Raw genomic sequence first — 17,162 nt, 5'->3', positions numbered from 1 at the left:
GAACAGCTCTTCACCTATTTTAAAACTGCCCACGAAGCTTCCAGCCCTGTGCTGGGTTTTCTCCTGAGGCTTCCTCAGCAGGATGAAGAGGAATGTGGGAGCTTGTGGAGTCCAGGCCTCTGCAGATGGAGAGCACCTAAGAGTAAGAAGGGAAGGCCAGGCCTCCAGTCTCCCAGCCAAGGTAACACAAGCTCCTGCACTTCATGCACCCTGTCTCGTCACTCTCTGCTCATCCTCATTTTCCAAGCCCATGACCAGATATCATGTCCTTACCCATGGTCTATTCACATTTCTTAGTTACCAAGAAGGACCTCTCTTCATGCTGCTACAGGAGGCTGGGCGGTGAACCCTGAGTCAGAGCTGCCCTCCAAGGCCAAGCAGCAAACGTCCTTCTAAGGGAGCAGAGCCGGCAAGGTTTCCTGAACCATCCACATCAGTTCCTATCCAATTTGGTGCTCACTGCTTATGCAGTGAGCTCAAATGCCCAATCCAAACCAACTTTCCTTTTTTTTTTTTTGGAGGATTTATACTCTGAAAAAAAAAAATATATATATATATATATATATATTTTTTTTTTTTTTTTTTAAAGACTGAGTGTTGCTCTTTCGCCCAGGCTGGCTGCAGTATAGCGATATCGGCTCACTGCAACCTCTGCCTCCTGGGTTCAAGTGATTCTCATGCTTCAGCCTTCCAAGTAGCTGGAATTACAGGCACACCACCACACCCAGCTAATTTTTGTATTTTTAGTAGAGACAGGGTTTCACCATGTTGGCCAGGCTGGTCTCAAACTTCTGACCCCAGGTGATCCACCCTCCTCAGCCTCCCAAAGTGCTGGGACGACCTCCTAAAGTGCACGAGCCTGTAATATTTTTTAATTAAATTAATTAAATTATATTAAAATTTTTAATTAAATTAATTAAATTATATTAATTTTTTAATTAAATTCAGATAGTGACTTCAAAAAAGTACTACATTCAGACAGTGACTTAAAAAATCAAATTCAGATAGTGACTTAAAAAAATACTCAATTCAGATAGTGACTTAAAGAATACTCAATTCAGGTAGTGACTTAAAAAAAAACCTCACAGCTCTGAAATTACATTTAGAAGCCATCATTTGTATTAAGCAATGGTCTTACAGAAAAGAGCCAGACAGATCTTTCTGAAATGCCTATAGATATGCGAAGAATTCAATCAGCAACCTCGTGTTTCCATTTTCTCTCAGTCAGGTGGCGCCGCCTATGCAGAGGGAGGTGATGGATTAAGCATTATGGGCCTAAGTGTTTTTACGCTGCGTTTTAGTGTATTTATAAAATACTTGCTGAATTTGGGACACTATACTAAGTGCAGTAAGAACAAAAATGGATTATGCATTGTCTTTGTTCTTAAATAGTCTGAAAGACAAACGACACTCCTGTGACATGCAGCAAATGCCTTTGGGGCAATTACAAAGCAACGTATCAACAAATATGAAATCACAAAGTACAAATCCAGCAGCCAAGTGCTGACAAGGTGGATCTCCAAAGACAAAGAGCCTTTGCAAATACAGATGTGAGAAATAAGTTTTTCCAGGGCTTAGTATTAAAGACAAATCTAGAGGGGAATCTGAAGAGAGACCGGTGATGCTGCTGCCCCCATAGAAGTATGTAAATACCTGCAAGTGTGCAACGGGGCTGCCTGAGAAGGGAGGGTTCCTTTAGAGCACATGTAAATAAAATGTGGGATTCTTTTTTACCTGAATTGACCAGTTGTTGTTCCATCACCCCGCAGCCAAGAACTTCCAGCCATTCTCCATGAAAGTTGATCTCCATCTCAAAGGAAGGATGCGTAAAAGGAAAGTAGCAGTCTACCCATCTTATCTCCAGCTCTGCAAAGTTGCCAAAGAAACAAATAAGTAGTGTTAAATAGCTGTCTGCCCTTTCTTGTGATCAAATTTTCCCTTCCACTAATGACACCAATTACTGCATTCTGAGTAAAATAAATAGCAAACAAACTAATTTGCAACATGTTAGAGTGAGGCAATAAATCTTAAAACTTGTGAAAAACTGGGCATGTCTTCTCCAATATAAAAAACACTTTGTGTAATTCCAGGACCCTCTGAAACCAAATCAATCACTTGTCAAATCCCTGCCACCAGCTGGCAGAAGAAAAAACTAGGCCAAGATCATGGGAAAGCAAGTAATTCTGTTAGTTTCTATACATGAAAATGACATTATTTCAGGGTTAAAGAAAGTATATTTTTACTATATTTTCCTCCAAACTTATATATCAACAATATGACCAATTTAAGATAAACTGATCAACTTTTACTTCCGTAAGTATATACAGATATACATATTATTTTTAAGTTTATGAAGCTAATAAAAAGTCAAATTAAACCACATCTATCAGTCAATTTTAAGTAAAACATTTTTAAAGTCCAACATTTTTCCTACAGATGAATGATTAAAAAGCACATGCTAAATGCCAGAATGAATATCTAAACAAGCAAACATAAATACAGCACTTTTGAGAAAAAGTGCTGTAATTTAAGCAATTATTAAAATTAAATTAAAATTAAGCAAATATTATTTAACAAGGGAAAAGACTAATGAATTAAAGAGCAGAGGTCACTAAAAGCAGAGAAACCATATCAGAGGGTCACCTAGGAGCTTGATGCCCACTGAGAAGAACACAGAAAAAAGTGGGCATTTTGACAAATCCTATGTTCCTGTCCCTGTGTTCCTTTCCCTTCCTGTGCCGACCTCTTCTTTTTTTAGGCAACACTTTGCTAAAGGACTCAATTCTCCATGGTAATATGAACATGCCCTCTTGTGAATTTAAAATACTGTATGTTCTCACCCCAAACTACCTGCATGTTAAATCTTGTGGGAATCAAAATGTGAAGCAAATAAAAATAATGACAAAAATGGTTTCCATCTATTGAGGACTTACTATGCTTCTACCAACCCATTTCATAGATTCGGGGAAAAAAAAAAAAGGCAATTGTCTTGCCCAAAGTCCCACAACTAGCAGGTGACTGGGCCACTGTGCCAAACCCAGGTCTGCCCAACTCCAAAACCCCTGCTCTTGCTCTGTTGTTTTTTTGTTTTGCGTTATTTGATAGGATCTCACACTGTCACCCAGGTTGGAGTGCAGTGGCTCCACAATCATAATTCATTGTAACTGCAAACTCGTGGGCTCAAGCAATCCTCTTGACTCAGTCTCTGAGTAGCTGGGACTACAAGCACGCGTCATCATGCCTGGCTAATTTCTAATTTTTTTACTTTAGAGATGAGGTCTCGCTGTGTTGACCAGGCTGGTCTTGAACTTCTGGCCTCAAGCAATCCTCCTGACTCAAACTCCCAAAGTGCTGGGATTACAGGCAGAAGCCACAGCACTCGGCCCCAAAACCCAGCTCTTCACAGTTAAAACATAATTGCCTGCCCATCAAAAAAGATATTTTGAGAGTCAAACATTAGATGAGAGTGTAATTATCAAACACAGGGGAGCTTTCCTATGCCCCAGATTCCATAGGAGAAGGCAGATTTTTCTTTGTTTTGTTTTAATTGCATTTATTTTCCTTCTTACCTGCTGTCTATGACAAGTGTCAACTGATTTCTGTTTACAACAGCAATACAATACTTCTCCCTCTTATTTTCTCTGTGGTACAATAGACAAACATTAAAGTGCACAGATATAAAGTGTATAATGTGACAAATGCTGACATAGGTATGCACCCATGGTACTGTCACCACAATCAAGACAATGAATATGACCATCACCTCCCAGTTTTCTCATGCCTCTTTGTAACCCTAGCCACCTGCCCACTCCCCACTCTTCTCCTGACGCCCCACATCTGCAGGCAACCACTGACTTGTTCTGTCACTATAGATGAGTGTGCATTTCCTAGAATGTTATAAAAATGAAATCATACAGAATGTACTCCTTTTTCTCTTGCTTCTTTCATCATGGTTATTTTAAGATTCACCTGTGTTGCTTCACCTATCAATAGTTCATTCCTTTTTATGGCTGAGATGGCATCAGCACTTTTTCTAACTGGGAAAAAAAAGCTGGCCCTGTTGCAGGCCATTGGAGAAATGTCCCCAGGTCCCCTGAGTAGTCGACTTTTCTGTGTGGAAGCTCAGACATGCAGAGCCACTGCTTATTTGGGACTGTATTCTGAGAAGAAGGGATTTATACACCTGTATTCTTGCCCATCTTTGGGACCAACAATTCCCTATCAATATTTTTGTAAAAAGCACCAGAGACAATCCTGCTAACAAACAGAAATGTGTGACGCCTTGGGACATATAAGTGAGTGCAGAAGGACTGACAGACAAAATAATTTTTATCTTTCTTTTTTTATAACTCTTGGCAGGTAAGCGGAAAACATTTTATGACAACAGTTTGGAACAATATATTTTGTGTACATGGCTTTTGATATTTGGCCTGAATTTTACCAAAAGCAGGAACAGGACTCAGGGCTAACATCATGATTTCATATAATTAAATATAATTAATTTTATGTAATTAAACATTACCTAAATGCTTAAAGGGGTAAAATAAGTTCTACACAAATTTACTTTCTCAGTATGCTCTTAGGTTCTGTTAAAAAAAATCATTTTGGATAGGTTAAATAAATATGGAAGGGTTCAGTTATACAACTCCATCTCTCACAACTGTAATATCTTAGGTTTCCCCTAGTCCAAGAGGAAGGCATTTCAAGACATTAATAAGCACTCAAAACAATTACAAGTGTTGATTAAAGTCATTCCATAATCAATGTTTATTAAACCCTAACTAAATGTCTACTGCATATGGTCTCATAGGAAGCCCGTCTCCACAGAGACAGGTCCCTGTTTACACACACCCACTAGAGCTGCTGGTGCTGATGGCGTCAGCACAACACAAGGATAGAACTGAGAAGTGATGTGGTGGCTCTCCCTTCTCCAAGAACCTTCCTTCACTGAAGGGCTTTTGCTTTACCACTTCTATAATGAGAAAAAATAATTATAGCCTTGGATTGAAAGTTTCTGTAATGTTGAACAAATTCTTAAGATAAAATATGTTTTATCAACCCTTGCTCTCTTTTTGGTTTAAGATCTCGGCCACCACAGCCCTCAGTTTATTCTTCCTCAATCATCCTGCAGGTGTCTTTTTTGGTAACAACGTGAGCAACTGCTCCACAGTGAAAACTACAGATAGCAAAGCAAGAAAAGCAGGAAGTTAGCCAATGTTCTTCAGAATCCATCAAGATGATAAACACTAACAATTTAACGGAGCAGAACCTATTGATACTACCATAGAAACTAAAACAGAAAACACAGACTGGTAAAAGTTGCGTCTAATGAGACCAGAAGTTTTTAATCCTTTTTACCCCCTCAGATCCTCTGCTCAGTTTCCTTTTAAAATCTATACGACCCCACAAAGAATGCCAAATCTATACACCATTCATTTCCTTCGTTCTGCCACTTTTAGGACTTCAGTTTTTAAGATTTGCCTCTTTCACATAAATAGACAAAAGTCAAAATCTGCGCTTTTGAAGTCTTATCCATAAAACTTTTGCCTAGACCAATGTCCTGAAGCAATTCATCTGTTTTCTTCTAGTAGTTTTATGGTTTTAGGTCTTACATTTAAGTCTTTAAACCATTTTGAGTTGGGTTTGTATACAGTAAGAAAGACAGGACTTGCCCAGAATCATTTATTGAAGAGAATATCATGATGGATATGCTAATTTCCCAATCTGATCATCACACATTGTATACATGTATTAAAATGTCATTCTGTACCCCATAAATATGTACAATGACGTGTCAACTAAAAATAAAAAAGGCCAAAATTTTCAAAGCACTATTTTTGAGTAGACTGTGTCGCTACTTCAAACATAAATAGTAATTATTTGAAAGTAAATTATATTAGTGTGAACTTTTTCCCAATATACCATATTTTCTTACACATTTTAACAATTTAAATTTGTTACAATGAGGGCTGGACACAGTGGCTCATGCCTGCAATCCCAGTACTTTAGGAGGCTGAGGTGGACAGATTACTTAAGATCAGGAGTTCGAGACCAGCCTTGCCAACATGGTGAAACCCCATCTCTACTAAATATACAAAAATTAGTTGGGTGTGGTGGCACATGCCTGTAGTACCAGCTACTCGGGAGGCTGAGGCACGAAAATTGCTCGAACCTGGGAGGTGGAGGTTGCGGTGAGCCAAGATTGCGCCACTGCACTCCAGCCTGGGTGACAGAGAAAGGTTCAGTCTCAAATAAATAAATTAATTAATTGTTACATTGACACATTAACAGAGATTTTCAAAAAAATCATTGGTAGTGAAATTATTTCTTGAATACTTTGATATTACCCCCAAAATACACTTTATTCTTGTTTTTCAATCTATGATCTCAAAATTACTGTAGGTATTATTATACCTAGTTGAAAAAGCATCTTGACATGCTTCTTGTATTAAAAGATACAATGCCAAATAACTAGCTCAAAACTATGTTGAGTGTGACTTATTTCACACGTCAAGTATTAGAAGTCAGAATATTTACTAAAAATTACGTATTTCATGTTATATATTAATAGAGGAGAATTTTCAGTAAGCATATCCAAATCATATGGATTCATTATGCATAAGACTAACTTCTTATCGGGGCTATAGAGGAAAATTAAATGCATATATGAACTATATATCTAGTAGAAAATAATGCCAAGGTTTTTTTTTTTTTTTTTTCCTATTTCCTTCTTTCTTTTTATGAGGGGGGAGGGGAACTTAATAATTTCCTAAACCACACAGATGAAGCTCAGAGCTTTTTTAACGGCTTCAGAACTCTGAGATTACAGCAACTGTCAAAAATTATATACCTCAATTTTCAGCCTAGAGCCACATAAAAAAAAGTATACTTTAGAAAAAAAAAAAACCACACCTGGGTTCAAGCCTCAGCCTTCTACCTTTTTTCCTGTGAAACCGTGGGAAGCTTACTTACCCTCTTTGAGCCCCACCTGCCTCTTCTCTACACTGTGGATAATGATTGTTCTCACCCAGTGGTTTCAAGAAAAGACCCTGTGGGAGCCCAGGTTTTCTCAAGAGGCAGCGATCCTCTTTGGAGATCTGGACACTGACTTGAATTTCTCCTCTGAATAAGGATGCTGAGTTTGTTCACGAATGAGGAGAGCCCAAAGTCCAGAAGCAATCACTCAAGTGGGACTTGAGAAATAAGCAGGAATTCCTCCAGGACAGTGACATGAGCCCAAATGGAAGAGGTATAGCAAGAATCCTAAGCCTGTCTCAACCTGCCACAGGGATGGGGAAGGCAGCACTGTACCTCGCCTGTTCTGTGTACCAGCCTCCCGACTTCTGCAACTTTGGCAAGACCAACCAGGGACACATGCAGGGCGTGTGTGTGTGTGTGTGTGTGTGTGTGGTCTCTTCCCGTGTGCACGCGTGTGTGTGTGTGTGGTCTCTTCCCGCACGCGCACGTGTGTGTGTGTGTGGTCTCTTCCCGCGTGTGTGTGTGTGTGTGTGGTCTCTTCCCGCCAATCCCTGAAGGGCCTGAGCACTCTGTCTGACATACCGTAAACATTTAAGTAGACGTCATTCCATTCCATCCCACCTTCGTTATGGGTCTCATTCTGAATAAACATCACATTTCATTTCCCTGATTTATTGACTCACTAAAGAGATTCTTCTGCTGTTTCCCACACCGTTTGTATTTAAAGATGGGACTTTGCTATCACAACTGCCTTTCACAGGTGGTAGAATCTAAATTTTGAAAGATCAGTGGCCCAAACTAGAGCATATACCAGTGATTTTCTACACCATACCAGTGGTACCCTCCATGAGTAATTTTTTAAAATTAACTAAACAAGTATGCCATTAATCACTGGTGCTTGGCATTATTTTTAAAATAGATTTTCCCTCAGTTGACACCAGAAAAATAGTAGAACATAGTGGTCTAATCTCAGGGTTGCCACTGACACTTTCTGAACAGCTAGTATCCAAGGAAGGAAAGGAACGTGAAAAGAAAAAGGAAGGAGGGGACTCTCTGGCTGGAAATAAATTCTTAGAAAGCTGGGATCATCCTCGATAACCACAATCTAACCAGGGGAAATCGTGCAGCCGCCACTGTCAAAGACAGCTGATGATTCCATCTCTTCTGCTTCTGTTGAAGACCCACAACCTTTTGATAGAGCCCATTTTTTCATGATGTTTCAATAGTGCTCTAACAGCATTCTTTTATATATTGTTTTGTTTTGAATAGGAAATATGTTCACAAGGTTCAAAATCAAAATACTATAACAGGATCCATCTCACTATGTAATAGGGCATGACAAAGAAGTCTCACTTACCTCCCTTTCCCATCTTACCCCAATCTCCTGGACCCTTACGGTAAACTCTCTGGGTTTCCTTTTTACTGCCAGATGTTAAGCCAATACAAATATAGTTTCTATTTTCCCTCCTTTCTTACATAACAAGCAGCATAGTGTGTACTTTATTCGGCACCATGTTTTTTTCACTGAATGATATGTCTGGAGACCTCTCCACATGAATGCATACAGCACGCCCTCAGTCCTTTTCTTACTCCTGCCAAAGATTCCCGCGTGTGGCCCGCATTCATGTAAGTCTTACTGATACACACTTGGAGCATATTCAGTATTTTGCTACTGAAAGCAATGCTGTGACTAAATACCCTGTTGAGTCAAACAGTAAATGCTTTTATGATTTTAATAAATATTGCCAAACGCCCTCGATAGGTGTTGTATAATATTTTGCACTAACATTAGCTCAATACTTTCCACAGGGGCCAAGGCCATAGGACTAACTGGCGGAAGAATACAATGAGAGTGTAGGTCCCAGACAAAGATCCAGGGCTTTGCTGATAAAAGAACACCAGCTCGACCCCCTTACGCAGCTCCCACTTAGATAAAGCAACAGTTGAGTACCCACAGACAAATTCCCAGGGCTGCCTTCCTTGCCCTTGCTGTTTGCATCTCATCTCTCCCCTGAGAGAAGAAAAGAGTGTCTTCTGGACTCAGTAAATGTGGCTGGCAGTCATAGGGAAGAGGAGGCACTTTTAAGGCCTGAAGCATCCATGTGGGAATACAAACACTGATTCTGTTTCCAAAGCCCACCTCACATGCAGCACGAAGTCATTCATGACTTACACTTCATCCCTATCTAGGGCCTTACAAACCCGGCAATGCCACCACTGTGACTCTTTAAGAGCGCCATATATATCCTATGTGTCCACACAACCATGTACCCTGGAGTCCAGCGCTGCAGAGTGCCAAGTGGAATAAAAGCATTCCTACTACGAAGTTAATGGTAAATACCACCTCTTCCCTCTCACAGAGGGTAATAAAATCCTCCAGTGTGGGACCTTCCAAGCACACAGAAGATATTAACACTGTTTCAGCCACAATGACTCCTGCTAAGACACACACAAAGCAATAGGGGAAAAATAAAAGGCAGGCGATTTCCTCCACCATTGGCAATGGTGTAACTGGTCCCACAGCTATTATTCTTCTGCTTGGCAGAAAGACCAGTGTGTGAAAGTGCAGTTTCAAACTGTTTCCCTGGGACTCCTCTACACAGGGATCGTTTTGACTAGGGCTTGGATCGTAAGATGATATGATCGTTTCTCTACCTCACGATGAAATGAGAAAGGGAGTATGGCACAATGTAATGGGCCACTCATTCTGAAATCTGGGTATGGGTTCAGAGGCACTAGGGTAAGTGATCACTCCCGTGCTCTGTATCAAGCAGCAGAGGGGACAGTCCAATAGCATCCCAGCCTCAGGCAGAGGCACAGCACAGCCCTTTGGTCCTCGATCCTCCTCGTCAACCTGTTCTCGAAGGAAACTATCTTCAGATCCCTGAAGGCTACACAGAGAGGCCTTGTAGACAGAAGGCTCACACACCAGCCTCCACAAAGCTGGTCAGGTGGGGGACAGCCTGGATCTAAGAGCCAGCACAGATCTAGAAGCAAATCCCAGCTTTATCACTTGCAGCTGAGTGACCTCAGGCCAGTTACTTAACCTCACACTGCTTCAATTTTGTCAAAAATAAGAATATCTCACAGAGTTTCTGTGACAATTCAGCATGGAAAAGTGTGTAAAAAACCTAACACAGTACCTAGCAGCTCATAAACACTCAGTGGGTTTTTTTTTTTTTTTCATCGAATGTCATGAAATTCAGCTCATAATCTGAAACATCTCACTTTTTAATAAAATATGAAAAAAGAAACATGTCTAAATTGTGTTCCTGGGTAACTGACATTTACTGTTCATTTACTATGTGCTGGGCACTGTGCTAAACACTTCCCATGCCTCCTCTCACTTCATGCTTACGCTGATGTGAGGCTGGCATATACACTGAACAATCATTACTCTCATTCCCACTTTGCAGATGAGGGAAATGAGACTGCGACAGCTTACGTATCTAATCTCGGTTTACAGTAGACAGCAAATGCCAGGATCAGAACCAGGTGTGTGGAACAGCACAGCCCCATGCTGCCCTCCACTGGAGCAGACAGTGCAACACCACATTAACTCAGCTTCCAACACAAAGCACACTCATGAGACCAAGAAGGCACGGTCTGTGTCCTTGTTCTCCTAACACACAACAGTGATTTATGACTTAAAAAAAAAGAGAGAAAAAGAGAGAGAGAGAGAACCAAACAGGCATAGTCTAATTTGAAAGATAAAAGGTGATATGCTTTGGCTGTGTCCCCACTCAAATCTCATCTGGAATTCCCATGTGTTATGGGAGGGGCCCAGTGGGAGGTAACTGAATCATGGGGGCAGGTTTTCCCGTGCTGTTCTCGTGATAGTGAATAAGTCTCATGAGATCTGATGGGTTTAAAAACAGGAGTTTCCCTGCACAAGCTCTCTTCTCTTGTTTGCCAACATGTGAGATGTGCCTTTCACCTTCTGCCATGATTGTGAGGCCTCCCCAGCCATGTGAAACTGTGAGTCCATTAAGCCTATTTTTCTTCCCAGTCTCAGGTATGTTTTTATCAGCAGTGTGAAAACAAACTAATACAGTAAATTGGTGCCAGCAGAGTGGGGCACTACTGAAAAGACATCCAAAAATGTGGAAGTGACGTTGAAACTGGGTAACAGGAAGAGGTTGGAATAGTTTGGAGGGCTCAGAAGAAAACAGAAAAATGTGGGAAAGTTTGAAATTCCCTAGAGACTTGTTGAATGGCTTTGACCAAAAGCTGATGGTGATATGGACAATGAAGTCCAGGCTGAGGTGGTCTCAGATGGAGATGAGGAACTTGTTGGGAACTGGAGCAAAGGTAACTCGTTATGTTTTAGCAAAGAGACTGGTGGCATTTTGCCCCTGGTCTAGAGATTTGTGGAATTTTGAACTTGAGAGACATGACTTAGGGTATCTGGCAGAAGAAATATCTAAGCAGCAAAGCATTCAAGAGGTGACTTGGGTGTTGTTAAAGGCATTTGACTTCATAAGGAAAGCAGAGCATAAAAGTTTGGAAAATCCGCAGCCTGACAATGCAATAGAAAAGAAAATCCCATTTTCTGAGGAGAAATTCAAACTGGCTGCAGAAATTGGCATAAGTAACAAGAAGGTGAATGTTAATCCCCAAGACAATGGAGAAAATGTCTCTGGGACATGTCAGAGGTCTTTGTGGCAGCCCTTCTCATCACAGGCCTGGAGGCCTAGGAGGAAAAAGTGGTTTCATGGGCCAGGCCCAGGGTCCCCATGCTGTGTGCAGCCTAGGGACTTGGTGCCGTGTCCCAGTTATTACGTGGCTGAAAGGGGCCAACGTAGTGCTCAGGCTGTGGCTTCAGACAGTGCAGGCCTCAAACCTTAGCAGCTTCCATGTGGTGTGGAGCCTGCGAGTACACAGAAATCAAGAATTGAGGTTTGGGAACCTCCACCTAGAATTCACAAGATGCATGGAAATGCCTGGATGCCCAGGCAGAAGTTTGCTGTAGGGGTGGGGTTCTCATGGAGAACCTCTGCTAGGGCAGTGCAGAAGGGAAATGTTGGGTAGGAGCCCCCACACAGAATCCCTACTGGGGCACCACTTAGTGGAGCTGTGAGAAGAGGGATTCCGTCCTCCAGACCCCAGAATGGTAGATCCACCAACAGCTTGCACCAGGCACCTAGAAAAGCCGCAGACACTCAACGCCAGCCCGTGGAAGCAGCTGGGAAGGAGGCTGTACCCTGCAAAGCCACAGGGGCAGAGCTGCCCAAAGCCATGGGAACACACCTCTTGCATCAGCATGACCTGTATGTGAGACATGGAGTCAAAGGAGATCATTCTGGAACTTTAAGATTTTGCTGCCCTGCTGGATTTCACACTTGCATGGGGCCTGGTAGCCCCTTTGTTTTGGCCAATTTCTCTCATTTGGAAAGGCTGTATTTACCCAATGCCAGTACCCCCATTGTATCTAGGAAGTAATTAACTTGCTTTTGATTTTACAGGGTCATAGACAAAAATGACTTGCCCTGTCTCAGATGAGATTTGAGACTGTGAACTTTTGAGTTAATGCTGAAATGAGTTAAGACTTTGGGGGACTGTTGAGAAGGCATGATTGGTTTTGAAATGTGAGGACAGGAGATTTGGGAGGGGCCAGGGATAGAAGGATATGGTTTGGCTGTGTCCCCGCCCAAATCTCATCTTGAATTTCCATGTGTTGTGGGAGGGGCCAGCAGGAGGTAATTGAATCATGGGGGTGGGTCTTTCCCATGCTGTTCTTGTTGCAGTGAATAAGTCTCACGAGATTTGATGGTTTTAAAAATGGGAGTTTCCCTGCACAATCTCTCTTTTCTTGTCTGCTGCCATGCGAGACGTGTCTTTCACCTTCTGCCACGATTCTAAGGCCTCCCCAGCCAGGTGGAACTGTAACTCCATTAAACCTGTTTTTCTTTCCAGTCTCGGGTATGTCTTTATCAGCAATATGAAAATGGACTAATACAAAATATAAACCTCCACAGGCCAGAAGCAAAACAGGAAGAGAGGATAAAGTGAGCCTGCTGGGCTTGGGGTCCACAACCAAGAAGAACCAGGAGCCTGCCTCCTGCAGAATGGCACACTATGGGCTTGGGGCAGGAGGGAGGCAAAAAGCTTCAAGTCAGAGGCTGGGATGGGATAAGCTCCATGATGGTGCCAGAAGGAAGTCAAATACTGTCACCCAAATGCAGCATGGGGCTGTAGCTCTAAGGAGCTGTAAGATTAGAGATCCAAGCCATGGGCATAGGATCAGCTCCATCCCCTCGTTGTATGGGTGCTAGACATCTGATGGATCCCTGGGAAATCTCATTCTGGATTTCAAGCCTAGAGAACTGGGTGGAATCACCGCAAAACCACTTATAGGGTGAAAAGCAAGAGACGGGGGATGGGGGAGAAAGACAGGAAGGAAGAAAACAGAGAAACGGTAAAGAACAAAAAAACCTTCCTCTGAATATGACCCTGCAACCCAAAATTCTAAAACACATGGATAAATCTAATGCTAAGTAATACAGCCAGCAGAACAAATAATCAAACATTAACTTACCTCAGATGAGATTATTTTTATGAAACAATCTGAGACTTTAAAATAAGTGTGTTTTAGATATCCTAAGAGATACATGAAAGCACAACTCACTGATGTGTTCTAGAAAATAAAATTCATAAAAATTCTGATTTTGTAAACCAGATCTAAAAATGTGTCTTCAGGATTGTATCCATTTCCCAGTCAAATTCTTCTCTGAGAAGGAAAACACCAGCCACCCTTTCAAAGAGTTCCTGTTACAAACATTAAGCTGCATCAGAAAAGAAGACCAAAAAAGACACAGAGAGTAAGTGATGAGAGAGATGTAAGAATATAATGAAGGTGAAGAGGGGAATGAGATGTAATAGAAAATTGCAGGAAGGAAGGTCCAGAAGGAGTAGCCAAACGATTCAAATGAAAAAGAGAAACTTCCACATCTGGACAGGATGGAATAATAAACCAGTTTTACCCCTCCATATGAAAAACCAAAATAATAATAATAATAATAATAAGACAAATATATAAAATCACACCACTCAAAACAGAGGACACCAGGTGACCAAGGACACAGACCCCCCAGAGGGGTAAGACCTAAGGAGAACACGGGAGAGCCCAACAGTCTCCTTGATTTGAGGAGACAGAGCCGGGAGTCTGGACAAGTCAGGATAGCTAGAATTCTCAGGGCAGAGTAAAGGAGAGAAGAGAGCTGCGTGAAGAACTCTGGAGATCTGCAGAAGAACCCCTTCAGCATTCAACTGAACACTGATCATGTGTGTTGAAAAATCTACCTGAGGTCAGGGAACAAACCACACAAAAGGATTAGAGGGAATAAAGTTGGAGCTCACACAGGACCAGGAATAGTGCCAGTTCTCAACAGCCAAGGGGAAAACCTCATAATTCACAGGTAATCAGTTACAGAGCTAAGACAGGTCTCGCATAGGTAGTGGGCAAAACTATCCCCAGACTAAACTCTATACTGGTCCTGCCTAGTAAGGCTTAAAAAGAAGATCTAAATGGATCAAAGTGTTTCTAAGTAATCCCAGAACAAAGCTCGCGGATATTAGGAAGGTAAAAAATATCCAATGCATCAGAAGGTAAAATTAACAATGTTTGGCAATATCCTATAGTAAATTAACAGGCATGCAAAATAGAAACAAAATACATAAAACAAAGTACAGAAAAATCAAAAGCAATTCATCAAGGAATTGCTTGATGTCAGAATTAGTAGGAAAAAATGCGTTAAAATATGTATTCTAATATTCATTATGTTCAAAAAGCTAGAGGAAAGACTAAACATGTTAAGTAGAAAGAGCGATGATATTAAAAATATCCAAACTGAAGCAAATGAATGAGATGAAAAATACACAGGATAAGGTTAACAGAAAATTAGACACTGTAAAAGAAATATTGGTAAACTTGAAGATAAAGCAATAGAAATTATCCAAAATGCAATATAGAAGGAAAAAAAAATCACTGAAAGGAAAATGAACAGAGCACCAGTGGCGGAAAAGTTTTAAGTGGCCACATACACGTGCAAATGGAGTACCTAAAGGAGACTGAGGAGAGTGACAGAAAGTATCTGAAGAAATAATTGATCAAAATTTCCCAGATTTCATGAAAAATATACATCCAAGAAGCTCAACCAATTCCAAACATAAGAAATCTGAAGAAAACTGTATCTATGTACATCATAATCAAACTGCTTAAAACCAACGACAAAGAAAACATTGCAAAACGATTCAGCCAATTCCAAACATAAGAAATCTGAAGAAAACTGTATCTATGTACATCATAATCAAACTGCTTAAAACCAGCGACAAAGAATACATTGCAAAACGACTCAGAGAGAAGAGACACATTATGTACAGAAAAACAAAGACAAAAGCAAAGTTAAGAGCAGATTTCTCACAGGAAACAGTGCAAGTGAGAAGAGATCTAGGAATATCATCTCTAAAGAACTAAAAGAGCCAGGGCACAGTGGCTCACACCTGTAATCCCAGCACTCTAGGAGGCCGAGGAAGGAGAATCACTTGAGGCCAGGAGTTCAAGACCAGCCTGGGCAACATGGTGACACTCCATCTCTCTACAATTTTTTTTTTTTTTTAATTTTAAAAGTTAGCGGGGTGTGGTGGTACACACCTGTAGTCCCAGCTCCTCAGGAGGCTGAAGTAAAAGGATCCTTTGAGCCCAGGACTTGGAGGCTACAGTGGGCCATGATCACGCCATTGCACTCCAGCCTAAGTGACAGAGCAAGACCCTATCTCAAAAATAAATACAGCTGTTACCCGTGGAGCCAAGATGGCCGAATAGGAACAGCTCCGGTCTACAGCTCCTAGCATGAGCAACGCAGAAGACGGGTGATTTCTGCATTTCCATCTGAGGTACCGAGTTCATCTCACTAGGGAGTGCCAGACACTGGGCGCAGGACAGTGGGTGCAGCGCACCGTGCGCCACCCGAAGCAGGGCGAGGCATTGCCTCACTCAGGAAGTGCAAGGGGTCAGGGAGTTCCCTTTCCTGGTCAAGGAAAGGGGTGACAGACGGCACCTAGAAAATCAGGCCACTCCCACCCAAATACTGTGCTTTTCCCACGGGCTTAGGAAACAGCGCACCAGGATATTATAACCCGCACCTGGCTCAGAGGGTCCTACGCCCACGGAGTCTGGCTGATTGCTAGCACAGCAGTCTGAGATCAAACTGCAAGGCAGCAGCGAGGCTGGGGAAGGGGCGCCCGCCATTGCCCAGGCTTGCTTCGGTAAACAAAACAGCCAGGAAGCTGGAACTGTGTGGAGCCCACCACAGCTCAAGGAGGCCTGCCTGCCTCTGTAGGCTCCACCTCTGGGGGCAGGGCACAGACAAACAAAAAGACAACAGTAACCTCTGCAGACTTACACATCCCTGTCTGACAGCTTTCAGGAGAGCAGTGGTTCTCCCAGCACGCAGCCGGAGATCTGAGAACGCGCAGACTGCCTCCTCAAGTGGGTCCCTGACCCGTGACCCCTGAGCAGCCTAAGTGGGAGGCACCCCGCAGTAGGGGCAGACTGATACCTCACACGGCCAGGTACTCCTCTGAGACTAAACTTCCAGAGGAACGATCAGACAGCAGCATTCGCAGATCACGAAAATCCACGGTTCTACAGACACCGCTGCTGATACCCAGGCAAACATGGTCTGGAGTGGACCTCTAGCAAACTCCAACAGACCTGCAGCTGAGGGTCCTGTCTGTTAGAAGGAAAACTAACAAACAGAAAGGACATCCACACCAAAAACCCATCTGTACAACACCATCATCAAAGACCAAAAGTAGTTAAAACCACAAAGATGGGGAAAAAACAGAGCAGAAAAACTGGAAACTCTAAAAAGCAGAGCGCCTCTCCTCCTCCAAAGGAACGCAGTTCCTCACCAGCAACAGAACAAAGCTGGATGGAGAATGACTTTGACAAGTTGAGAGAAGAAGGCTTCAGACGATCAAACTACCCCGAACTACAGGAGGAAATCCAAACCAAAGGCAAAGAAGTTGAAAACTTTGAAAAAACTTTAGACGAATGTATAACTAGAATAACCAATACAGAGAAGTGCTTAAAGGAGCTGATGGAGCTGAAAGCCAAGGCTCAAGAACTATGTGAAGAATGCAGAAGCCTCAGGAGCTGATGCGACCAACTGGAAGAAAGG

General features: G+C 42.1%; 1 protein-coding gene across 6 annotated transcripts in view; it reads right to left on the bottom strand.

The window, feature by feature from the left end:
* Positions 1 to 17,162, bottom strand: part of FARS2 (phenylalanyl-tRNA synthetase 2, mitochondrial) — a 519,219-nt gene that overhangs the window by 342,879 nt on the left and 159,178 nt on the right. For 5 of the 6 annotated variants that reach the window (XM_063665783.1, XM_054493310.2, XM_054493309.2 and 2 more), the window contains one exon: positions 1,735 to 1,866. The exons of the other annotated variant lie outside the window; for it this stretch is intronic. In XM_063665783.1, the coding sequence (XP_063521853.1) occupies positions 1,735 to 1,866 (132 nt within the window). The remainder of the gene's footprint in view (positions 1 to 1,734; positions 1,867 to 17,162) is intronic. 6 annotated transcript variants of the gene reach the window in all.

Source organism: Pongo pygmaeus, chromosome 5 (assembly GCF_028885625.2).
Source record: "Pongo pygmaeus isolate AG05252 chromosome 5, NHGRI_mPonPyg2-v2.0_pri, whole genome shotgun sequence".
Taxonomy (NCBI): domain Eukaryota; kingdom Metazoa; phylum Chordata; class Mammalia; order Primates; family Hominidae; genus Pongo; species Pongo pygmaeus.
The sequence above is the reverse complement of the archived record's forward strand: the minus strand, read 5'-3'. Positions and strand labels throughout refer to the sequence as shown.